Source organism: Manis javanica, chromosome 2 (assembly GCF_040802235.1).
Source record: "Manis javanica isolate MJ-LG chromosome 2, MJ_LKY, whole genome shotgun sequence".
Classification (NCBI taxonomy): domain Eukaryota; kingdom Metazoa; phylum Chordata; class Mammalia; order Pholidota; family Manidae; genus Manis; species Manis javanica.
Genome location: NC_133157.1, coordinates 127,870,466 through 127,897,175, shown reverse-complemented (window position 1 = coordinate 127,897,175; position 26,710 = coordinate 127,870,466). Strand labels below are relative to the sequence as shown.

The following is a 26,710-nucleotide window of genomic DNA, read 5'->3' as shown; positions in this document are numbered from 1 at the left end:
TCCCTGCCCTTCTGTAACAGTTGCCTCTGAAAGCTGTGGTGGTGGTGGTGCAGGGGGGCCAGGGCACCAGGCTGGAAGGGCTATGGGCTGGGACCGCAGTGGTCTGGCATAGGGTGGGCACCTGAGCCGGTGGCAGCTAGATCCTGCAGGTGCTGCTGGGACCTCCCTTCCCCAGCGGACTTGCGGCCCCACTGCTGGCAGGAGCCTCCAGCTGGTGGCCTGTTAGGTCTGCCCCAGCCACAGAGCTGCTTTGCTCTCTCCAGCCCCCAGACATGCCTAATGGGTAACTCCAGGCCACCATGCAGCGCTCTGCTAGCTCCTGGGTGCGGGGGCTACACGGGGGTCTCTCCCTCCCCAATCCCACTTCCTGCCTGTCTTCCACAGGTGTGGGTGGCAAGGGCCTCCGTGATTAAATCCCATCTCAGGGGATCTAGACCCATGGCAGGCCAGGAGGGCAGTATGGCTGCATCCCTGTGTGGGTTTCCCACACGTGGGGGGCCGCCCAGCACAGCTACTATGAGGGCCTGGCATTGAGTGTTAGCCCAGTGGAGGAGGAGAACAAAGTGACGAGACGGGAGGCCATAACACATCTTAGCCATGAGCCCACCTATACACTGAGCCCCAGGGTTCCTTGCAGCAAAACTCACAACATGTCTTGGGGGCTTCCGACTCAACAGATGTAGAAAGAAATATAAACATAAGTCTGTTTTTATATGTATGTGTATGTGTATGTGCAGAACCATGTGTCCATACACTGACAGACACACACATAGATAACTACCCTAGATTTGTCACTGAGCAAGCCTGAAAGACACAACACCCCAGTACCAGTGAGCTTACTAAGGTCAGGTCTTAGTTTCTAAAAACCCCTTTCTATCTGGCCCCACCCAAAAAAATCAACAACTAAATAAAAAAAAATCCCATCACCAGTTGCAAGAAAAACAAGGTTCCTTGAAGAAACAGCTCACTCCAGGACTGGGTGGGAGAGGATGAGCTGGGAGCATCTTACTGGATCAGAAAGTAAAACAGGTATCAAAGAATGATGGAGAAATGTTCAAGAGGCAAGAAAACCCCAGCTGGATGTGGCTCCGCCTCTGAGACAAGCCAACCATCAAGTGACAACAGCCTAGGGCGATGTCCCACCAAGACGGGGGTCCATGAGTTCAGATAGATGTAAGTAAGTCTATGAATAAATGGAAAGGTTGATGAAGGATGGGCTACTGATATACGGTGACATATCTCCCCAAACCTGCTCCTGTGCTGGGGAAGCTTGGCAGACATTACCTTAACTAGGGGCCCAATATAAACAGCACCTGTAATGAGGTAGATGGAAACTGAGCCAGCAGGAGGGATGCAATGAGAAGAAACTAACAGTTCTTCTGCAAAATTCCTGCTGAAGATGCATAATCTTAATTCAGTCATGAGGAGACATAAACCCCAAATGAAGTGGCATCCTGCAAAATAAGGGGTCCATAACCTTAAAAAATATCAAGGCTATGAAAGCCAAGGGCAGTCTGAGTGACACAGCACCCCAGCACAAGACGGGGTTCTGGACTACATGCTTTTGCCCTAAGGACACTTCTGGGGAAACTGATAAAACGTGCATGGAATCTGAGGACGAGATGTGGTCATGTGTCCATATTCATTTTCTGATTTTGATTATGTAGGAGATGATCTGTAGGAGATATATGTTTGTAGGAAATGATTATGTATTTGGGGGTGATGGGGCCTCATGCCAATAACTTATCCTCAACTCAATCAGGAGAAAGAATACTCCCTTAATTCTGTACTTGCAATTTTTCCATGAGTTTGAGATTGTTTCAGAATAAACATACAAAGGAGAAACAATAAGAATAAATGTTGTTATGGTACATAATGATGCAAACTACATTAACCTCAGCATATAGTATGTTTTCCACCCCATGTGTGTTTCTGAGGGCTGCTGGTTGAGAAATGGTGTTTTGGTTATTACAGCAAAGTGGAGAAGCAACCAGAGCACCCAACTCCAGACTGAGCCAATGCACTGGCTTGTTTTGGAGCTGGCCAAGAAATCAGGGCAATTGTCTGAACAACTCTTTTTTTTCAAAGACATATTAAACATATGGAAATACTGGCTTACCAAGGAACATGGGCAACAGGCATCTGTAGGATTTTACCCACTGGCTGGGGTTTAATGCGGTAACTGCATTTCTGTGATTTTAATGCGGTAATGCTGTCATTTCTGGTTTCCTGAGGACTCTACACCATGGGAGCCTTTCATTCTTACACCATATCCCAAGACGGGAGGGACAGGTGTCAGCAGCCCACCCGACAGGCATGGGGGCGAGGGGGGAAGCCACACCTTCTGCAGCACACAGGCACCCAGGGAAGCTGCAAAGCTACGATTCCGGCCACCTCCCTGCTCTTGATTTTACCGCAAGTGAAAACAAGAAAGTGTTGTAGCGCTCCCCGCCATGAGAGGCTTAAAAACCATTCACCAGTGCCATGCTTCTGTAGGCAGGCTGTATGAGGAGAGCTCAGAGCACAGGGCAATGCCTCTCACTGCATTTCTGTCAGTGTGAATCCAGAGAGGAAAATGCTGAGCTACATTTATTAAATGGCCAGGAAGGCTGTTGTAAACACTAAGGTAAGATCTTTAAAGCATGTATTACGAGTTCTGTGTAGAAAAAGAAGAAAATATCGAAAGAGACAAACAAGCCACTACACTGCAGAAAGTTCCTGGTATTATAAATCATCTCAGAAGGAAGGAAGGAACACGTGGAAGGCCCCCAACCAGAGCTGATGAACAGCAAAGGTGACAGGGAAGACAGGGGGCGGGGGGAGCCCTCAAATCGGAGTGAGAACATCTTCTCATCCTCACAAGTGGTGCCCATGAGGAGCTGCTGAGAGGACACTCTGAAACAGTATGGGAGGCAGAGAATGACAGGGGGACACGGGAGGGGTCCCACTCAGAACCCCAGAGCTGACAGAAGGATTACTTTAAGATGAAGACATCTGAGATTCAGCAGACGTAGAGAGCAGCTTTCTCAGAGCTCCTCTTATCTGACTGAAAGCAGAACTTGTGAGAAATGAGGACTGCCATAAATTCCCTCATGGGGCAGCCTCTCATCTCAGGAGACTGAGGGTGAACCAACCATAAATCCCCTCTTGGAGGAGCTCATGGCCGTGAAGAGACAGGAAGACCACTCGGTCCCACAGAAACATTATCACAAACTTTCTTATCTCCCATTTGTTCTCTTAAACACCCATTTGTCTTCCCTGAAGAAACCTATTTGTTCTTCCCCTGGAGGCCTTTTCTCCACACTCCCTTTTCCCTACTGAGTCAGGTGTCACTTAGGTGTAACTACCAAATGCCACGTGCCCCTTCGAGTTGCCCATCACTCACCATGAGGCACTCCTGCGTGTGTGCATACTGCATCGGGAAGGCAACTGTCTTTTCTGTCTTTTGTCAGTTTAATTTGCAGGCTCCCAATTACTGACTTAAGAGGGTAGAGAAGAGGTTGTTCCTTCCCCTCCTCCACACACACACACACACCCAATAAGGGAGTGGGAGAAGCCTTTCACTGTCTTCCTACCAACCAAAGCTGGGAATTATTTCCACATGTGAGTGTATGTAACAGGCTGGTGAAAGACAGATGAAGATGGAGAAATGAGTTCTGGAAAAAAATGGTCTCTTTTCTCTCAGTAGTGAAGAGCTGAGAAAAACCAAAATGGGTTTTGAGTCAAAAAGAAATAGAGAGTCAAAGAACAACTCTGGTGTAAGGATCCATTCGTGACTACCAGCCTGGTCCAAGTAGGGAGACTTCAGTTTGGCCTAAATTCTATTGTTCATTGTCAAAACGACCCATGGCAGGACCTTTTAACAAAACCTTGTTAGGTTGTGAGGGGGTATGATGGTGGATACCAAGGCTCTTGTTGGTCATGTAGGGTTCATGGCCTTGGATCCTGAAGAGCTTAAAGGGAAAAGCAGGTGGAGACTTTATAACTCTGCAGATACAGAGAAACTTCACATGTTTTAACAATGCCCCTCTTTTCAGTGGCCACAATAAGAAATGGTCCCAATTTCCTCAAAACAAAGCTTTTACTTCATTGGTTATATCTTCATCATTAGAACTGGGTCCGTACATTGATTTATTAGTTTTCAGCCTTAAGATACTCATCTCCTCAGAGATGTCCCTCTTCTTTTAGGACTCTTGCATTTCATTTCAAGTAATGGGGTTCTGTGTGGTAAATGGGGTATATGTTTGATTTAGGAAGGACCACATCTAATTCAGAGCATCCTCAACTGGTCTGCATTTGAAGCAGAAACACCACATCCATAATCTGATGACTTAAGGGAACACACAGAAATTCTATTTTCCTGTGACAAACTGGAACATATGTCTGCCTGCTCCATGCAATGTTTACAGTTACATTTACAGGACAGCAAACTGCCCAAATCTGAACAAGGTAAAAATTAACAGAGCAACAAACAACATTTCTTTTTCAATGAAAAGTCTCTCAATTTGGGAATTCTTTTTCCCATTAATCACTTTATAGAGAAATATTACTTCTGTTCACAAAATATGGGCATAAGGGAAGGCCAATAGTGGCATAAGAAAAACATACAAAATTAGTCATTGCTTATAAAAAAGAAGAAGCCAAAATACCATTTCCATAGAACTGAGTACGACTTGGCTAAATGTAAAGATCTGACTTTATCTCCTTTGCGCCTGCCTAAGTAACAGTGAAGTCTAACTGCCTCGAAATCTTATCAGGATATTTCCTCTTTAAATAGCTGAATAGCTGTAACAGAAGTCTGGGGAAATCTCCACCTGACTTTCAGAAAGAATATCACAAAAGCCATTCAAAGAAGTTGGAAAACTTCTTTGTTGGAAAACGTATTTAAATGTCTCCTGATGCACACAGATTTGGAATTTTTTTTCATCCTCCTCAGGTATAGCCTGAATTCCTCCTCCTGAAATTCAAAACAATGTAGGTCAACTCTGTATACTTAAATTCATCAGAAAGAAAGAATTCTCCCTCAGAGCTGCTGAGACGAACAGGAATGGATTCCATTCTGCTTCTGGTACTACAGCTATGGGAGACACAGCTTCTGCCTGAATGGTGAAGACTCCTAACATCACGGAACCCTTACGTGGCGTTTAAGTATTGCAATGATTTGCCTTAGTATAAAAGGTATGGCTGTTGGAAAAAAAAACAGGAAAAAAATCACAGAAGGACAATGCAGTGACAGTGCTAGTTTTTCTATTGACAGGTCAAAACCTTTCCAATGGCACCTCTATCTGCTCAAGTAAGTGAGTCTTTACTTTTCAGAAGAGGGGACAAAAGCAACCAGAAGCCTCAGACACTAAGGGACAGCACTCGCATGGCCCATGGGGGGACAAACTCATGCCCTCTCCCTGAAAGCACTCTTTATAATTCAATGACCACAAACAAAAGAATTCCTTAAATGCAGGTCCCCCTTCCACTAAGTTAATTTATTCATGACAGAAAACACTTCAGCCTTGCAGCAAAGGAGCTCTCTCTCCTCCCTTTGCACCAAAGAAAATAAGCAAAGTTGTCAAGATCTAAAAAGTTGTCATTTTACATCAGAAGGAAAGAGGCGACTCAACACATAGTATTGTAACAAATGCTCCGGCTGACTGTCAGTCTGTCAACAGTAGCAGCTGCTTTTGAGATGTTGCTGTGGTCCAGCTCTCCTGAAAGCTGGTTCAGACAGACATTTTCTCATTAGAAGCTGCAGTGGATGAGTCTGCAGAGGAACTCATTGTGGTATCTGATGTAAGAGTTAATGCATTGCCTTTATGGTACAGTGGGGCGGATCTCACTGTATCTGTTTTGATTGTATGAGGCTGGATTTAATAAAAGTTATCAGCTCGGTAACATGAAAATGAGGGCCAACACTGCAAAATGAAACCTCTGCCACTTGGGCATCTGGGGCAAGTTTCCAGCTTACCTACGAACCAGTGAGATTTTTAATGCAATTGAAGAGTTTTGTACTTTTCCTATTTCTGTATCCATTAGCTGTATTTTGGAGGTACTGAATGTTACAGGAAATGTTTAAAGTAAGACAGGTTCCTCTGTACCCATACTTGCTTGGGTTTTCTGCCACCACTACTACTTAGCTTTGGCCTCCTAAGAAAATGCTCTATTGCCGATGACCTCTCCCTTAGACACAGGAGAAAAATAAGGAATATTAGACTGGAAAAAACTTGTTTTATTTTTTCCTGGGCTATGGGTGAAGCTCATTTAAATATTTCTTGGAAAGGATGAGATATGGTGCCACCTTGTACTGACATACCACTTTATTAAAAACAAACATTCTCCTTATTTACATATATTCCCTTTAACTCATGTGATCTAGCAGAGTATCATCAGACCACCAGTGACTTTCACTGGTTCTAAGATTACAGAGATACTAAAAAAAGACAGGAAATGCTGAGTGGATGATGACAGTGAATGAGAAGGCTTCTGTATCTCAGCACCATCACTTGGTTTGGTGCCAGTGTAAGTTAACTACAGAAGAAAATACTACAGTCATACTAATTATTTAACATTCCTCAATTTTCCCTATGAAAAGGGTAGGTACTATCTTTAAGAGAGGGCTTAGGTGTACACTAGTCATTGAAAAGTGGTGCACTCTTAAAAAAAACATCATTTCCCAAATGTTCCTGATACTGTTTTTTGGGACACTGTGATCCAAGAAGATAACCAGTAAGATCTACTCTATTTGAAAAGCATAGGTATTAAGAGCAAAAAATCAAAGCAATGATTGAGCATAAATTTAACTTGAGAAATGGTCTTCTTCTACCTGCCTCCCCAACAAGCAAGTTCAAGCAAATCGATGCAGTAGGTGCTCTCAGCGACACAGTTCAAGAAACTTAGGCAAAGCAAAAACGTCACCTTTCCCATTATTTCCACATCCAAGAAGCAACCAATACACATCAATCCATGACACATTCACCAACACTAGACAGAGGCCCTGGTTCTTTCTGTCTTCTAAAACTGTCAACTCTCAGAGAAAAGAACATTTGTATCTGGTGTAAACTACAACATCAAGTATGAAGAGCTGTTAATGAATAACACATGATAATGATAACAGATATCCTCTTCTACCAATTTCTCCCCTTTGGAACAAACCATCTCTTTGGCCCAGAAGCACAGCATGTTTCACTCTGAATGTCTAGAACAATAAAGTGTTACTTAAGTCTCCACTTCAGCATCCTAAGGCATAAGGCAAGCATGCAAAGCGCAAAGAATGGTGTAGGTCACACACAGGACTGCAGAAGGACCACCTGTTCATTTTCATTTCTCCGGGCTATGACAAAAATGAGGTAGGACAAGCTTCCAAGGAGCAGGCTGGAGATTACAAGAACCTTGTTCCCAGATCTGAGAACACTTACTTTGCCTTTAGTGTCTCCTCCTGAAAATTCCAGTGGGGGTCTTCCACCAGCTGTAATTCTCTCAAAACCCTTCCGGGCTTGTAAGCTGCATTGATGATCATGCTAAGAACCTGTTGGGAAAAAAGAGCCACAGTGAACTTCAATCGCATCCATATCTTCTAAACCAAGAATGCTCTGGAAACCGCCCACTGACACTTCAGCAGAATTTCTGTACATGTCCACTAAGAGAAGTGGCATAACGATGTCAGACTGAAGACCCTGCAGGCTAACACTGACAGGGCTTGCCAGCAGTGGGACAGAGAGGGTGGTAAGATCCAAGGCCTCTGGCTGGGAAGGTGAGCGCTGCTGGCAAGTGGATGGCCGACTCTCACTAACATTTCTGGTTGCAGAGAAACTGAACCATTTCCTCCGAGAGTCCACGATTACGCTTCAGCACAATTACTGCTCAGTAGGACCAGCTACTGAGCATTTTTATTATTAAAAATAAACTTCAAAAGGAATCCGCAAGACAGAGGTGACAGATTTGTGCCAACACTACTGAATAGACTTTAGATACCTATAAAGGGAGTAACAAATTATTTGAGACTCCATCTGACACTGACTCCATTGATGGGCATTTCATACTAGGACAATTCTCTCAGTGATGCGAGTGTTTCAAAAAGGTAGCCTGGAGCATCTAACACCATCTGGTGTCACATTTCCTCAAACTCCCCCTTTACTCCCAGGTCCAAGTCCCAAAAAGTAAACACGTTGTCACTGCCTACTGACACTCCCAGAAGGGCCAGGCATCTCCCTTCTCTGAGCCTCCGTCTGCAAGCTCTGGGGACACAACACATTCCTGTTCCTCTCCATGCACTTCTCAAATGAAAAGAACAAGGAATTTAGATCCTTTGGGGCACTTCCTTTCCGTGAGAAAATCAGCATTAACAATGAACATGGAGAAGCTCTGGCATGTGCATGTGCTGCTGTTTTCTGGGTAGAGAGCTTAAAGAATGTGGAGTATTATGCAGCACAAAAGGGACACCAAGATCCACGTTGTTCTCACCACGAAATGCCCACTGGTGGACCTGTCATGTGCCAGGTCCAGGGAACACATGATAGGAACAGAACACAGTGCCGCTACTCCTGAAGTCTATCCCTGTCCAGAAGGGGAACAGGAGAGGCACTGAGGGCATATTTCATGTTTGAGAACAAAGCACTGCTGCGAGGGTGAGGACTGGCTTACTGCAATGCCGAAGCACTTACTATCTCCTAGAGGCCAGGACAGTATCACTGGGAAGGAAGGAGATGAAACTATGCCCAAGGGATTATGTTGCAGCTTTCATGTGCCCGATGTGTCCCAGAATGTAACTGGTATGGCATGGTACACTGACTTAACTCTGAAAGACAACAAAGCTTTCTCATATTTTAACTGAGGATTTGATCTTAAAATATTTTATACCATGCTGTCAGCCAGGATGGCAACTGTCTTTTCTTCGGGCAGCACTGCATTATGTTCCAAGGGGCCCGTAACTCCCCATCAACAGAGCATGGCTCAGTCCATGTGCTAAAAGGCCAGGACAAGGCAGTACACACAGTTTTGGTGTACTTTTTTTTCTGTTAGAATAATCATCTGATTTTATTGTTTACTGTCAGTACAATTTACAGAAACTGAGTTTAAAAACAAATCCAATTATTACTGGCTGAAAGAATGCACAAAGCGTTTATCAACAGGCAATAAAATTTCAACTGATTCTTTTTACTGTGTTCCATGAGAAAAGCCCAGAGCTACATGTTATTTGCTGCATAGCAAAATGCATTTTGTGACTGTGAAAATGCCTTCCAGAGTTCGGTTTGATCTGGTAAGAGGTAGCAATTAAATGGTAAAAAGCACCCGGTATTGAATAATTTTCCCATGGCTTTTCCCAGTGCCACATCACCCATCTCCAAATTCAACAAGTGCTCTATAAAACACTGGAATTGGAGCCGAATGATTTTAGTGTACATGACATCGTAGTGTATTACAGTTTCCTCTGGGAAAATAAGTAAGTTGACAGCTGTTACTACTATCTAGAGTTAGACTGAATTACTATACCTTGCAAAACACCAGAACTCAGTCCATTATGCCCTTGGTCAGATAATGCCTGCAATTAACTACTAGGATGTTAGGTGTGAGGTCAATGAACACTGTTCCCAATAAGCTTGTATGAGGGGGTTTGAGTAACTCAAAGAGGAAAACTGTGCTAGAGCAATGCCTCACTCTTGCAGTTCATAAATGTTTGTTGAGAAACTCTCCTACACAGACATCTCCAGTGTATTACCTTCGTAGTTGGGTACATGTGGGATCAAATCCCAGCTCCACCCCTTAGAAGCTGTAAGTCTTTAGAAGCTTAACTGACTTTCCTTGTTTGCATAACGGGGGCACTGCTGTTTATCTGGTTCATAATGAAGGGGATCAGAACACGCTGCCTCAAAATATGCCACTTTGACAAAGGTTTATGTTGAGCTGAAGGCAGCTGAGAAAGAGCACGCACAGAAGGAACCCTCTGACCTCCCCCTTTCTGCCTAAAGCAGGATGTGAACTTCCCTGAGGTGCCTCTCTCCCGTACCAGGAGGTGGAGAACAACACTTGTCCCTGGAGAAAGACGGAACTGAGGGGCCCCCGCACAAACAAACCTTACCAGAAGAACCTTCACCTTCCATCAGTTTTCCCCAGGTGTTCACCTCCCCACAGTTTGCCTCCCCCAGAAGCCCAGACCCCTTTTCCTTTTTCTTATCACCTCTCCATAACTTATTATCTTTTGTTACAATAGCAATGTGAAAATCTAATAAAGAAAACGGTGTGTGAAAATTGCAAGCCTAATGGCTCCTCTGGGTTTTCACTTTACTGTGAGGTCTGTAGGCAAAGGAAACCTTTTTGCCTGTTAATCTTTTGTCAATTTAATTTGTAGGCTTGTCACTAAACCTAAGAGAGTGGAGGAAAAGATTTTCCTCCTCTACAGTATGGACGTTACAATAAATACTGGAGGTAACACCTTGACACACAAAAAAATGCTTGAAGGTAGCAGCCCTCTTCTCAGTATCAGCCCAGTCACTGACTCGTAAAATAAACTCTCCTGTGCCTTCAGCCTCTCTACCCCCACTGGCCAATATTTATGCTTTAGTCTTGCATTTTTGCAAAATAACTCCTTAGAAGCTCTTTGAGTTTCTTGCTGCCACTTCCTTTTCAGAATCAAACGTCGATACTTTTATCTTCATCTTCAATTCAATTTTCAACCTACCTAAACTGGGTTTCCTCTCCGACCACTATGCAAAGCACGCTTTGGGAAAGGGCACGACTGCCCTAACATCTAATCCAATCAGCAGCCGGCCCCACTGGCCTCCGACGAATCCACACTGCCTTCTGCTGCCCAGTCCTCACCCTCCTACCTCGGCTCTATTAGGCACAAAGGTTTGTTCAGAAAGCAGGGAGGGGATCGAGGTGTGGGGGTGGCCAGAGGGAGGGAGAGACCAAAGGAGAAAGAGCACAGGTGTGGTCTGCAGGGCAAGGAGCAACCACAGCAAACTGCCTGGGATGCAGGAACCACTGGAGACACGTTGGCTTCCTTCTCCCACGGCCTCCTTTCCATGCACAAGTTCAGCATCGGAAGACTTCATCAAGGATGGGATTTCTTTTCTGTTCACCTTATGAAATTATGTGATTCCATGATTGCCTTACATATTCACTGTCATGAAAACTCCCAAAACACCAAGGTAATTTAGATAACTCCCAACCCCAACTATACTTTATGATCAATGTCATCTCAATGTTGAAAGTGCAGGGAACCACTTAGTAAGAAAAGTATTTCTTTGTCAAAATTGGAAAATAACTTCATAACACAAGGATGGCTCCCACAGCTTGAGTTCAGTTGGTTTAACAGAAAGAAGACAGATTCTTGCCTTTGAAGGTATGTAATCTGTGCAAGTTCAGTCACCCTAGGGAGAGGTCCCTTTGGGGCAATTTTTAAGGGACAGATTTGGCTCACAGGGGAACCTGCAGAGTATTCTCTGTGTCGGGGGCTGAGAGAAAGGATCTGGACACAAAGGACTCCCCCTGCTCACTGTCTTCCAGCAGATCTTTCTGCTTTGCTGTCTGTTCAAGGGACATGGTTATAATAATTAGCATTTTACTGAACTCAGGACCCTGAAAGGCCTTCGTGGGCCTAAAGGATTTCTTGTTTTTAACTTCAAAATCAAATGGAATGGAGCTAATTTTGAATAATTTTTTGTACAGAAAATGACAGCATTTTTCTGCTTAGCGCAGTTTCTCTACCAATAGGGATGGGATACGTGGAAAATTGCAAGGGGACTAAAATGAGAAAAGACTCAGACTTCAGCACCTGGCACCCTCAGTACAATTAGAGGCCCAGAGTGTTTCGAACAACTACAGGCCCAGAGCTTTCGTTTCTGTAACCACAGTTAAATGGAGAATGCTCATTTTAAATTGCCTCCTTTGCAAAAAGGGTGTTTGGGTTTCAGAGGAATTCCCACAGCTATGACCTTTTCCTGGAGCTAGTTCAAGCTGACCCCACATCCCAAAGGCTGATATTGTATCCACGGTGTCGAGAGTATTTTTTCTTAAACTCTCACCAAAGTTAGTGCCATCAAAACTGCAAGTGAACCACCATGCGCTGGTAAGAGAAAGAGGAACCAGGAGAGGTTCTCTTCTTCTCGAGCACAGATGTAACCTCCAAGGGAAGCCAGAGAAAAGCACAAAACAAACACTAAAAAGAAAATAACCTTTTCAAGTTTACTGGTCAGTAACTGGCCAAGTTTCAAGGCCAGTAAACTTTTGAAGTTATTTACCCCTTTAAAGCAGTAGTTTTCATTTCCTCAAAAGTGACCTGTTTCATGCATGTCCCAAGACTAATGCTATTGCTGCATCTAATACAGCCCCAAAACGTTATCTCATGGCAACATTATGCTCATCTCTCCTGTGGTTATTAGTAACAAAGATTTTAGAATAACAGTACTAATCGGACATGTTTTACCAAGTGGAGAATTCTATTGCTTTGGCCAAAACTACCCTCTACATTTAGGTTCTCAACAATGCTTGCCTCTCCTGGGCAACCCACCACCCCTGGAGGCTCAGTGCAGGGCTAGGGGGCCCTATGCTTCCTGGCAGGCAGCACCCCTTCTCTCCTGCACTGAAGAACTTCCCACTTTACTGCTTCAATTGGATTACAAGATCACTCCCCAGTGGAGGCTGTGATTTTCAGGAATTTTCTGCCTCTCCCTGGAAGGCCAACAGGCGACTCCATCACACCTGGGACTGGCCACCCCATCTGTGGGCCCCAGTTACAGCTGCCTGAGCGAATACAGCCTCCCTCTCCTCCACTACTCTCCTTCCTCTACTGCATCATCTCCCTCAGCGTGTCGACTATGGCTGGCATCTCCCATCTTGAAAATGAAAACAATGACTTCCTTCCTTCAGTCACTGGATTTCCCCACTCTCTTCTACAGTAAGATCCTGAAGAACTTTCTGCACCCACCGACTCCTCTTTCCCTCTTCTCGTCCTCTCTAGAACCCAATCCAATGTGGCTTCTTGTCCACAACTTCCCCGAAACGGGTCTTACCAAGATCATCCATGATGCCTGTGTCACCAGAGAGGGCAAGCCCCAGCTCTCTGCTACGTCACTGTCGGCAGCACGGGGATCCGTCCAGCAACCCCTCCTGGGCAGACGGGTCCTGTTCCCACCTCCTAGCACCCCGGCTTCACGGTCCCCTGCCTGGCTGCTGGTTTTTCCTCAACCCTTTTGTGTCCCTTACCTTCCATGACAGTCAGCCTCAGGGCCCCACCCCTGGACTCTCCTCTGCTAAATGCTCACTCCACAGTGCATCCACCTTGAACACTATCCAAATACTTACAAATGAAGAGCTACCAAATTTACATTTCCATCTTAGACCTTTCCCCCAACTCTAGACTCATATCCACCTCCACTTGGATGTTTAATGGGCAAAGGTCATCTGTGCAAATCAGACCTGTTGACTCTGTCTCACAGGCTTCCCTTCTTGGCCCCGTCCCTTTTCTGAGTGCTAAGGCCAGACTGTGCAGGCCTCTGGGAATTCTCTCTTACTCTCTCGGTCCATACCTACTTTACCAAGAAACCCTCCCTGTTTACTTAAAATCCCTCCACAGCGTATTGGTCTGTTTGTGTACTGTCCACCCCTATGAGAACATAAGTACCAAGAAACCAGAGACTTCACACCTGGCAACAGTAGGTGCTCAGTCAATATTTTTTGAAACTGTGTGTCTCTACACTCGTATGGGCGTGCCAGAATACAGCAGGCCTAGAGGGAGCGGCCAGGATGGGCCGTCTCTTCAGCCTGTAAGGGCCTGCCAAACCCCTCAGGAGGGGCCGCATGTCTTGCCACCATGACCCCCAGCTTCCCACAAGAGCCCACGTGGCAGGGAGTTATGACTATGGATTGCGCAGAGCCCGAATGAATGGACGGACAGATGGGTCACATTTAATTCACTGCTGGGCTTGCATGGCTCAGAGAATATGCAACATGGCAGATGGTCAGTAACTCTCTGTTAAGTGTTGAACAGGTACACACCTTGATATCAGAGACCCTGGAAAGGTTGTGGATAGATAAAAAGGAAGGTACCAGGACCACAGGGGTACCCTGCAGGCACCACATCACTTACTTCTGCACTTTGAGGCCACAGAGCTATTAAGACCACAGAAGCAGACCAAGGGAGAGAAAAATCTCGTTCAATAAAGGAGAACACGCAGGCTCCCCCACGGTTCCTTTGTGCCCTTGTGGTGACCTAATTAGCTACCCCAAACCCTGGCGTCATCAGACTAGTACTCATGGCTTATTTTTTGAAAAGTTGAACTTATCACAACCTAGTCTCTTAAAAGCCCCAGAAGGCTTAACAGGTCAAGTCTAAACCTTTGCATCCCTTGACCAGGCTGCAATGAAGATAACCTAATTGACTCTTTTAGATATACTGGAGATAAGCAGGCAGATAGGAAGATAGATAGATGATGGATAGATGGATGGTGGGCAGACGGATGGACAGGCACGTGGGTGGGGTGAGATGGGACTGTGTGGGGTGGGTGTTTGTTTGCACACCTGCATATCTGTATTTTACTGACCAGGGACAATGTTTCTGCCTTGTAGAGCAGAAGCTCCATCCAGTCTTACTTTTTGTATCTTATCAGCCTGTCCCACTACCTGCAGACTGATCTTGACGGCAGCTTGAGTGCTCAGGTCTCCAGTCTGCCTGTCGATCTCAGCCGGGTGGGGCCTGGGGTTACGCTGGAGGGAAGGAATAAACCCTGGAAGTTCATCACATCAACAAGTTGCTGAGTGTCTGGATCCATACCACTTTCTACTAAGCCTTCTTTTACGCATCAGAAAGATAAAGAAAGGGAGAAGAAAATCAGGTGCTACCTTTTTACCTCTCCACAGGAGGTGCACAGCTTGCCGATTTTCCTCTGTAACTGTTTCCCTCTGAAATGACTAAAGCCATGAGGCCCCCCCGTGGCAGCAGAGAGTGCCCAGGTCATTCCGGCTGCTGAGCCAGCAGCATTCTAAGGCCACTACCGGCCACTGCAGCTGACAGTGATGTGGCAAATGTGAAAAGGGACTCCTGGAGCTCCCCCACTGGAAATGACGTTCTCTTTTTTGCTAAAAACAGAGGTTACGTACTGGCAAACATTTACACCAAATAACATTTAAGAAAAACCATGGGTGCTCCCCAAACCTCTGTAAGCCACCCTGGAATTTTATCCTGGTGGTGTTGCCTTTATAGCCTACACAACAGGGATTGATTCTTCCTGAGCTGCTGTTTCAGTCAGGCCTGCCAGCAGGACCGGCCAGTGTTCTTCATTTGGTCATGCACCTGCATCAGTGGGCCCTGCAGCACAGGGCACATGGTAGGAGTGGCTCTTATCACTGCCCACCTTTGTCTCCTGTGCACTCGCTGGCTCACTCGTTCTTTCACACTGGACACAAGCTCACAACACTCACTTCCTCACTGTATATAAAGTAGGTGTCTCAGACCAGGAGACTCACGAGAGTACACATGAAGTACAAAGCAGAAATGGCACGAACACCTCCATGAATGGCCTACAAGACTATCACAGGACACTAATGAGCTCTGAGGTGGGGGAGGCTTGTCATACAGAGATCTCCCTCGTGTACGGGGGCCCACACAGATCTGCAGTCTGTATATCTCATTGGGAGACCCTGGCATCCTGGGGCAGGCATGGGGATGGAGGTATTTGGGACAGACAAGACAATCCTGGTTGACAATGACCACATGGAGCCTGTGGATTTGCTTCATAGTAAACACCAGCACCACTGCCTGGACTTACAGGTCCCCCCCTCCTGGGACTGGGCCCAGGGCTCCCATAAGACGCCCTAGCCCGAGAGGCTGTTGCCAGCTAGACCTGCTCCTCCGCTCTGGGCCAGTCAACAGCTCTGGCTCCAGCTTCTCAGAGGTCCTCTGCCTCCCCTCATTGCACCCTATCTGGAACCGAGGCTGTGACAGCTCTTAATCTCTCAAAACTAATCTCTCTCCCCAATCTAAGGCTCAGAGCGCTCCTTGCCCAGAAAGTGAAGAGGGGCACGGATTCATCATTGCTTTTGCCAGAAACTCCTCCCTGGTGCAGTGGTCTCTCCGAGTTCAGAGCCTCTTCTTGGGGCTCAGCCCCCATGGCCACAGGCTCCATCTCCTCCCAGCGCCCAGACTAGGGGAGAACAGCCGTCACCTGACCTTTTCCAAAGACGGCAAACCTTTAACTGCCACATGGCCCATGGCCTGGGAAGCAAACGCACTGGCTTTGCTCCAATTACCTCATTCTAAGTAAAATGAAATCTGAAACCACAAGGGGATCTGGTGCTGAAGAACAGGCATTAGCCTAAGTACTGGCTTGTCGGAACTGAGTTTCTTGCACTCACTGAACTGAAGTGCTTGTTTTGTTTTTTTCTCTTCTTCCTGCCTCATGCATTTTCTGAACATCAGCAAAAAACTAGTTTTGTCATCAGAAAACTGTTCCCCTCTGGCTTTTAAATTTGGCTGCTGGCACCGATCAGAGAATTGATCAGGGTTTGACCTAAAAAACTCACGTAGTAAAAGTAAAATAACCAACCCCTAACAACAGGCTGAACCTAGGGGCATCTGACTGTTAACAGAACTGGCGGGTGCCCGGGGACCTCATTTTAGTAAGTGGAACTTTGGGTGTGAGACAGTCTTGCAGGCCGCTTACCAGAAACCTCCAGCTCTCTGTGTGCATGTCAGCTTTCATGTGCCTTTCTGATAATTCCCAACAGAAACAGGCACAGATACAGACAGATAACATCGGCAAGGGAAAAACTGCACTCCTGGGCTTCCTGGGCTGACAGTGCTGCTGGTGGGCGGCAGCCAATTCTCAGGTCAGGCTGTTACCTTGCATGGTGACACACTTCTCATGTGCAATCCTACTTTGATTTCTTCGATTGCACCTGCCATCTGCAGAGGTCTATGGTCTGTGTCAATTTACTCAGCTGGGGTTACATGGCAGCTCTTGTCCATGTGGTCACAACCTTTCAGAGGTGTCCTCTCATCCCATCGTCTTTAGTGCATATATGTCATCGATGACATCTACTTGTCCCTTGGCCTGAGCCTGACCTGCACTGTTTGGTTTCAGGACGCAATGTCAACTGCACAGAGGAAGCCAGTTTAAAGGAAAGTAGCTCCAAACTGCTGCAAAAGGACAACATCTGCAGAGAGTCCAGGAGAGTGCCCTGGCTGGTGGAGACTCATGCAGGCTTGGGCGTCTTCTGTGGTTCTCTAAGGGAGGGTGCGATAAGTGGTTGCTTTATTTTCCTTCCCACCATCTGAGGGTACGCTCAATGTGCCAGGCCTCCCACTGCAGGCCACTGGCCTCCTTCCCTGAAGACCCTGTGGGACTTGACTGTGCTCTCCAAGCACCCGCGCCAGCCCTGTCCTGGCATGGGAGAACTCACTATGCTGCAACATTCTGTGCTTGTGTGTCCTTCGCACTTGACCAGAAGCTCATGAAGGGCAGGACCTACCCTCTAACATTTTCTGTGTTAAATGCTCCCAAACAAATAGCCATGACAGTGGCCCAATCCATGTCATACACTGCTTCTTCTCAATTGCAACCCCAATTTTCTTGTTAAAACAGATTTTTGTTTTCTAAATATGTAACAGTCCTCAGCTGTGAATGCTGCAGATGGCCTGGGAAAGCAAACGTGCTCTGGCTCTGCTGCAGTTACCTTACTCTGTTTAAGTGAAATGAAATCTGAAACCAGAGAGAGGCTCTTGTCTTGAGCATAAAGCATTAGCTCGGTGTCACTAGGAGAGTCCGTCATCCAGAGCACGAGTCTGCATTCTTTCCACAAGCAGGGCCCTGGCTACTTGGCTCCCCTTACAAGGAAGCACCAGGCATGCCAGGCTTCTTTTTTCTTTACAAAATAGAACCTCTTTGATACCTGCCATTGTCCCAGCCTAAGGACCTATGGCACAACCACACGGGCTGCCTTCCTTTCTCAGACACGGCCCTGCACGTCCACCTGTACAGCCTCACCCGGGGGGCTGCGTATTCATGGTTTGACCCCTCTGCCTCTGCCAGATCGGTGTCCCTTGCCGTGTATCTGTCACTCCCTCCCCTGTGCTCCAGAGCACTTAGCTTGTGTCTCCAGTGAGTACTCGCCCTCCTGTGCCACCAGCTTACGATCATGTAAGGCAGAGGGCAGTCTGTGTTTTTTTCTGGCCAGTACTTCATGTAGCACCTGGCTCCTACAAATTGCCTAACAAAAATCTGTTCAGTAAATGGATGGTTGGGCCTAAGAAACTAAAACACATTCATCATGGCACAGTAGCAATAAAGAAGATTTATGTGATGTCCTCTTTCTTAAGAGAAAGAACTGACGTGTGTGAAAAAAGCAGAGAGAGTTCCAAGAGCAGTTCGGAAATGGTTCCAGAATTCCAGTCCATCTCCAAACACTGCCTGGGGCTAAGCCATAAAACTGTAACAGAGAGGAAACCCTCCATCAGCGTAATGAGGATCCACCTCTGTCTACAGGTCGTCTCCCAAAGGCAGGAGAGAAATGGGGAACAATACCGTCAAAACAATGAGCAGCCTGGGCTGGCCTGGACGCAGCCCACGAACAAACCTCCTGCAAGCAGCTGGTCCCCTCAGAGCACTGACCGCATGCCTGCTGCGTGCAGGTGCCAGTCTCAGAGCCGCGCACGAGCAGTAAGAGCCACTCAACCCATCCTGTGAGTGTCCACTCTTAACCACACTCTCTACTGGCTCCAGAGGCCCATTTTTGCCTTCCAGGTTTACTTACCTTTTCCAAGAAACCACTCTGCACACAAGGATCCTTCCTCTGCCTCCCCAAAGCTCTGTATTTACATCCAGTACAATCTTTTCCCCTGAACTGGGGGAGAAACACATCCCTCCCACCATCCGTGAGCATTCCATGGGCAGGAACCCCATTTCCTTTCACCTTGGTAAGATCAGCTCCCTGCCACAGGACGGAGAAGGCAGATGTTTGTAAATGCCACCTGAACTGATTCAAATGCCAATTACCTCCTTCAGAAACCGCACCTGTATCTTAACACCCTGTGACAGTAAGTCGGTGATGACTGAGAATGAGCTTTACCTCCTTAAGAACCAGCACGCATTTGCCTGGTCCCACTGACTGAGGTAGCTCTGCGATTCTACCTTTGTTGAGGTAAGGGCCTGAGAAACACCTGTGGTTGATGAAGAGCTGAGGACAGCAGTATTTCCCGTTGGCGGTACCTGCGGGGAAGAGCAACACAGCTGATACCTTATAAACCACACAACACTTGCTTAGCCACTTAGCTGGTATAACTGCCCAGAAATGGACTGTCTTAACATCAAGAAGTTTTATAGCCACAATGATACCTTAAAAATTCTGATTATTTTTCCTGCCATACAAATTAACTTTTCTGTTTATTATGCAGGATTCAAGACACACCAAAAGATGCAAAAACTAAGACACTGACAACTTGGTTGTCACTAGGCAGCTAAGGAAACACCCTCTGGCCTCACAGCTAAGTCCCACTGCATGTTAACTCCCGAAACCCCACCTTCCCTTCCCACCACTTGGAATCTGGCATCTATCATGCCCATGCAAGTCTATAAACATTACCACCCACATATGTACGTGTGTGTCAACAAGCAATATAGGCCATTATGGATATTTTAAAATTATTTCATAAGTGGTTTTCTGCAACACTTTTGTTTGTACAGTAGGAACTTTCTGAGATCCATCCAAATTGGTAAGCGAATATTCAGAACATTCATACACATTTTTCACTTCTGTACAAGATGGCATTACATACATACATCATAGTTGGGCTTCCTGTCTCTCTTCTTGATCACACTTAGTTGTTTCCTCTTGCCCAACGTGCCCAACAGTGATTTAAAGAATACAACTGTAAAGATCTACTTGGACTATGGGCAAGAGAGTCCCCCAAGTATATCACAAGGAGTGGGACGGCTCAGCCGTGGGGTCTGCTTATCTTTAGTTTTCCTAGACACGCAGCATGTTCCTACAGGGACTATCTCAACACACACTCCCATCCACATGATGGAAGAGGTCCTGCTGCCCCACACGCTGGAGGGCTTCTTCCTTCTGTCATCTGGTGGGTGTGACATGAACCTCACAGTGCCTTAAATTTACACTGTCTCCATTATGCTTTTGACTTAGAAAGTGAACAGGGCAAGCTGGTGCCTAGTTATGTCTCAAGCTGCTGAAGGGAGAAAGTAGAACAAATGGCAAGCTAGCACCCTAAAGCTTCTTGATGTCTATAAATAGAATGAGGTTTCACTTTCAGCCAAGACACTTGCCGTCTCCCACGCTGCTCCCAGCTAAGCTACACAGTGGTATTTCTATAAAAACAGTTATTCATTTGGGATGGTAATTTAACAGCCCAGGAAGGCTTGTCCTCATAGGACTTCAACTAGGAACCAGCAGCTGAAGAAGGAGAAATGTTATATTTCTGGGTATAAGACAAAAGGAGTGAAATAACAATTACAGACTCTAAAAGCATAGCTCACACGGTTCTTTTAAAACCATTCTGTAGTTTGAATTCTATACAACAGGCAAAAAAATTAAGTCCACAGCTGCATTTACACCCAAATTTTGGTAAGGATTTCCTTGCCCAGATCTTTAGAAAAAACAATTTTAGTATGTCTACTTAAAAAATTGCTCTCTTTTCAGTCAAAGATAACTTCGACTAATAGGATTCTCCCATGGCATATAGGTATTAATCCTAGACTCAGAGCAGGTTTCATTTTGCTAGAAAATAAAATCCTTAATCAAAGTATTACTTAATGTGCAAACATATCTATAAACAGATTTATGGTCAAAGAGTAATTCACATTTGTGTTTTCAAAACTTATTGTAAGACGTAGAACTTCATACATTAAAAAACATATTATTCACAATCAGCTATTCAAACACAGAGGGTTTTTAAGGAACAATTCAAAAGCCCACAGGGACTTATGTATTAACCACTCATGGAAAAATGTAAGTGGAACTGATATAAAATGCTAAAAAAGGAACGTCTAATAATATTTTCAACTCTTTCCTTTTCCACATGATCATCGGTGATGTATAGCTCTGATTAGGCTCATAATTTCCAAGTAACACATGGACCTTTTCTGCAGACCAAGAGAATTCTTTAGAGTACTTAGCAAGAAGCAGAAAAGGGGCACAGAGAATTTAGCTTACAAGATTCAAAAAAATGGGGTGGGGGCAGGTATCTGTTTGTAAGTAGCACTAGAAAAAAGGAATAGATTCAAAATTGAGATGTTCTCATGCTCACCTAAAAACATATGCATGTTCCCCATTCACAACCTGGGAAGGGACAGAAAGCCGTAAATGGGCTCATTTACCTGTGGTTTCCAGGTGAGGGAATAAGCAAAGGTCATGAGGTATTTTCTCAACACGCACTGTGGACGGCAATCTGTTGATAAAGAAAATAAAACTATCATGGGTCATGCACTTAGGAAGAAGGTAGTACACTTCCAACGTCTTTTCCTAACTTAAGCGACTATGACAGAACTTGAAGCATGTAGTAAGCTTTGTGCTAATTCAGTAAAAAGTTGCTGAATTAATATTAAAAAAATGTAGCCTTAGGGGAAAAGAGGTGAACTGAGTTTTCACAGGGGTATCCAGGTTGAATGCATAGAAATCACACAGTTGACAGATGACATAAACTCAAAGTAACCAAGAGCTCTTAGTAGGGTCATTTACAGCACTGGTTCTCAAAGTGAGACCCCCAAACTGGCAAATCATCACCATCTGGGATGTCGTTAGATGCACAGATGCTCAGGCGCCACCAAAGACACCCTCAGTCAGAGATTTTGGAGACAAGGCCCAGCATTCTGTGTTTTTGCAAGCTGGCTAGGTGACTGAGTTAAGTGAAGGGTGAGACCACTGATTCACGGACTGCAAATTTAGGAGTTAAGAATGCAAATTTGGGTTCAATGATGGGACTACTATTTTATTATTCTGTATCTCAATGTTATCCAGATAAAACTGGAGTCAGAATATTAATCTGATACACTGTGTTTAGGAATGAATGTACAAAAAGTACCACAAAACTTACATTCAAATGGAAATGCGGTTATTATTCAGTTTGGTTCTATTTAAATTTAAGCATGGACATAGACAAAATGCTGTTTCCGATTCCCTTTCCATCAGTATATTTTTATTAAGAAAGAATAATTTGGCAAGGGATGTGTATTAGAGTGCATTTTAGATATTTTTCAATATACGAAAATGTTACTACTAACAGTTACTTTTTTCACAAACATCCTGCCTGCATGGACTCCCTCCCTCTCCCCATAAAAGTATAGTCCAAACAGGGTAACCTACATTTATTCAACAATGTAGGACCCACAAATTTTTTCCACACAAAATCTAATCTTCATCAAAACCCTGAGAAATAGGTATTTCACAAATTAGGGCGTTGAGATACAGACAATTGAAGCAGGTCCCTCAAGTACACCCAGCTGGGAGCTACCAGGGCTGGTGCCAGTGGAAGGCCCCCACCCCTGCCACCTGCCAGGCCTGGCTGCGAGCCTGCTGTGGGGAAGTGGGGCGGGGGAGCTCTGCGCCAGCTGGGGGCATCATGGACAGCCAGCACAATCAACGTGCAAGCCTCATGTGTCCCCCAGGTGTGCTGAGGTGGAGTGAACGTGAGAAACTACAACCTGCAGTAGAAAGTCCTTTAGAAGCAGGGCATCCTGCACATACTAGATGCACAATACTTCACAGTAGATATATCTTCCCCTCACTTTTACTACTAAGTTCAGTGTTAACTAACTCTAAAACAGCCATGCTTCCCATCCTCTAGGAAGACACTCTTGTCTACCATGCAGTTTTTGGAAAATAAAATAAACTTACTGTTTTTCTGGTTGCACAACTGCAATCTTTCTCTTCTTTTGTGCTGTACAACAGGCAAAAAGGACAAAAAGAGAATCAGCTTTGTCAGCTAGTTGGCATTTTTAAAAAATGGCTGTGTCAGTTTTAAAGTAACAATTTACAGACTAAAAAGTTATTTCATATATGCCCCAATTTTATCTTAATTTCTTCTAGCATAAATTGACTCATCAGAAATGAGGTCTAAATAGGATGTAGTACATCTAATCTTACCACGATACTGGCCACTTTATTCTAAAATGTGCTTTTAGTAAGAAAATGAGCATACATACATCTCACATGAACATATCTGGTAAAATAAATTGTTGTAAGTGTGATTACCCAAAAAATGTACTGGGGATTGCCATGGAAGGGAGGGGTGGAAGGATGGGTGAGACAGGTGACAGGGATAAAGAGGTACAAACTCCAAATTACAAAATAAATTAGTCACAGGGATGGAAGAATATATACCACAGGGAATACAGCCAGTTGTATTGTAATTTCTTTGTATGTTGACAGATGGTAACTACACTATCACGGTGCACATTTAGTAATGTATACAACTGTTGAATCACTATGTTGTATATCTGAAACCAACATAATATTGATTATTGGTTAAATATGATATCAACTATATCTCAATAAAAAAGAATGATGTGATATAATGTACTTTTCAAGGTACAGCTGAAATCTCAGTGGTTAGTTACTGGTAAGAGTAGGTAAGTGTTTATATGTGTCAATTGGGGACCAATTATGATTCTCTTGGGGTAAACCTCGTGAGAAAAATTAGTTCTCTCTCAGACATAATACAAAACTATAGTTACAAAAATACAAACATTAGCTTAAATTTTCTCAAATCAAAATAATGAAGTACATGCAAAACTGGGAGTGAAGATTCCAGATACTTGATCTCTGCCTGTCTGGAACCTTCAACTGCCTCAACACTATGACTTAGTTTGTCAACTTGTAAAATGTTTCCAGACATTCATCTCATGCAGACATGTAAAGGAGGGACAACTCACGTACTCGAACTAATGGTGTTCTGTGTGCCATGTACCACCTATTTTGTTTTTCACATAGTGTCTATACTATCTTACTTAAACTGCCTGTATATTCACCCAAATCTTCAACATTATCCACCATAGCTCCAAACTGGATGATACTCACAGACTGTTTTGTGTGGTGTGGTCAAAGGATAAGAGTTCGCTTCACACCAGCCCACTGGGAAGATGTCCATGGACTCCACATCAACAATGAACTCGGGAGCAGGAGTCTGCAGACCTGCAGACAACAGGTAAAAACAAAACTCTTAGCAACAAAGATGCAGAAGAAGAAAGGAAGTATGGAGCCTCCCTGAGACTAAGGAAACATTCTCCCGAAGGTGAGACACAAACCCGACAAGTCTTACAACAGATGCAAATGCCTGAAATAAAAGCAGCAGGAGTCCAAGGGGCTCCATAAAGGGGAGTTTGGGAAAGGGGGACACTTCCCACTGCAAACAGGATGAGAAGGAAGGAATCTGGGAACAACTGGCATTGGAGCCAGAAAAGCTGGAAAGGCAGCAAGTCTCTCCTTTCTGAAGGACAGTTTTGAGATAAGGAAGCATGGCTGCACTAGGATGGGAGCCTAGAGGACCTAGGGTAGCACATGATTAAGCCACCAAGCAAAGGTAACCCAACACCAAGGGAAGGTCAGCCTTCAACTAATGATGTTCAACATTCCAGTTACAAGAAACTGGTAAGACTCGGGAACGCTGGTTATGAGACGTGAACACCTACAACACAATTTCCCTAGGGAACTTGTTTGTCTATCGGTTTGATTGGAGTTATTTTTTTGAACTCAGTTTGTGGACTGCGGACTTTGGCCACATCACATAAAAGTCATTTATGCAGGATGACTTTTCAGTGGGGTCTGCCTAACCTCCACCCCATCTCATGATCCTAATAATGCCGGGTGATAAGTCAGCAGCACAGTGGAGAGACTGAAATAGAGGTGAGACAGTTTGACATATCTGAATGTTTTGAGCAAAGCTTCAAGGAGCTCTGGCTATTGAGAGAACAAATTTGGAACCTAGCAATTACTGAAAAGAAGAAAATTCTACACTGAATCAATAACTCTTTCAAAAAAAAAACACTTAGAGGGATGAAACTCTTGAACTAAGAATCAAAAGATAAGAGTTCTATTAATAGAGGGTGACTCACTGGCTCTGACCACTTAATTGTGCTTTGGTTCCACACTGGGAACCAAGATGAAAATGACACAGCAGAACCCATCACACGTCCATGTCCTCACACAGCGTCTGATAGATTCGGAATGACATTCCTCAAAATGTGGCTTCGTGAAGCCAAACACCAGCAGACAGAATGGTCCTGGTCATTTTAACTGATATTAGCTCCACTGGCTCCCTACCTTTCGCTTCCCATCATAAAGTAGACACTGTAAAACAGATTATGTTATTTGACTGATGTAGGTTTCCAATCTAGTGCTAAACCAGTGTTCTGGGCTATACGGTGGTACACTGAACACTCTGGCAGTGTGTGCACATACTTATCCATCACGTATAGTTACTTTGAACTTCTGACTTGTTCTCAAAGCATTTACTATGACTAGCAATCCTAAATTTCTTTTTGCTTGATTCTCCTATGATGTGAAGTATACATAAGCTCAGGGAATGAAAGCAGGTTTATAAAGACTCTTTTTCCACCCAGTTCAATAACTAAAAATCATTTCTGTCTCATTACTGTAAGATTCAACTAATGCTTACCCTATTTGTCAAAGGAATCAAATAAACAAGACGTCCAAAACAAACAAAGGTAAAGGAACTCTCCAAGTAGCTTCAAATGTGGAAGTGGCTTTTCTTGGCTTGGAGGAGTCTCCAGAGGGTCCAGTGAAGACAGTCGCGGAGCTGTTTCCTCATTACACAGGGAATGCACACAGGGATGCACACACTCAGTTCTCATCTTCAGACTCAAAAAACTTGTGTTTCTTAGCTACTCAACAATTTTGTTACTAGGCTGAATTCATCTCCTAGGTATATTTGTATTTCCCAATTTATGTCTAGGTACAAACAACATTTTCAAGGTCAAAGTAGTGCTTCAAAAGGAAGCAAAAAGGGAAAGCTTATTCCTCCTTTAATTAGACTTTTATCTTCCAATGTTCTGTTAATTCAAATACTGCACTATGCTGCTGCTTTCATATATATACCTGTGTATATATACAGGTGTATGTTAATGTATTTCTAAGGCTGTCTTTACCATACTTTAAAACTCTTTGATCATGCTTCCACTCAATTAAACAAGTATTTATGAGCTATAATGTGCCAGCTACCATGTCTTCAAGAAAGCTATCATTATGCCTTCCTTCCACCCCCAAATCCATCCCATGAAGGCATTTATTAAGCAAGAACTGATGGAAAAGGAAAAGTTGGTTATTTATCACCCATCCAAGTTTTCCTGACCCTAAAACTTTCCAACCTACTCTGAATGTCTGGGCAACAATCCTTTATTTCCCTTTATCAACCTTATGAATCTAGATGAGCACAGAATAATCTTTTAAGACATATTCCGTTATCTTCCAAGATTCAGATCCAGTAGCTCAAAAAACAATCTGATAAAAATGTATGCAATGCTCCTTCTTGATTATTCTAGGATGCTGAAACTACCCTTGCATAGTTAGATGTTCCACTAAGGACCATGGCCATATTCTGTATCATTTTATAGAAACATCTCTTCTGAGCAACACAAGGCCACGTTCAGTCTCTGATTTTGTAGCAGCTGCATCATGTCAAAATGGGTTCCACTTATTCATTCTTGTCCAGAACCTTCATCACAAAATCAGGAGGTACTTAAATAAATTATGCCAC

General features: G+C 44.5%; 1 protein-coding gene across 8 annotated transcripts in view; it reads right to left on the bottom strand.

Moving 5' to 3' along the window:
* The window catches only part of SFMBT2 (Scm like with four mbt domains 2), a 214,821-nt gene that overhangs the window by 19,540 nt on the left and 168,571 nt on the right, over window positions 1-26,710 (bottom strand). For all 8 annotated transcript variants that reach the window (XM_073229358.1, XM_073229355.1, XM_073229360.1 and 5 more), the window contains 5 exons: window positions 24,016-24,129; window positions 22,834-22,876; window positions 21,318-21,388; window positions 19,054-19,193; window positions 7,407-7,516 (listed from right to left, as the gene is read on the bottom strand). In XM_073229358.1, coding sequence (XP_073085459.1) covers window positions 7,407-7,516; window positions 19,054-19,193; window positions 21,318-21,388; window positions 22,834-22,876; window positions 24,016-24,129 — 478 coding nt within the window. The remainder of the gene's footprint in view (window positions 1-7,406; window positions 7,517-19,053; window positions 19,194-21,317; window positions 21,389-22,833; window positions 22,877-24,015; window positions 24,130-26,710) is intronic.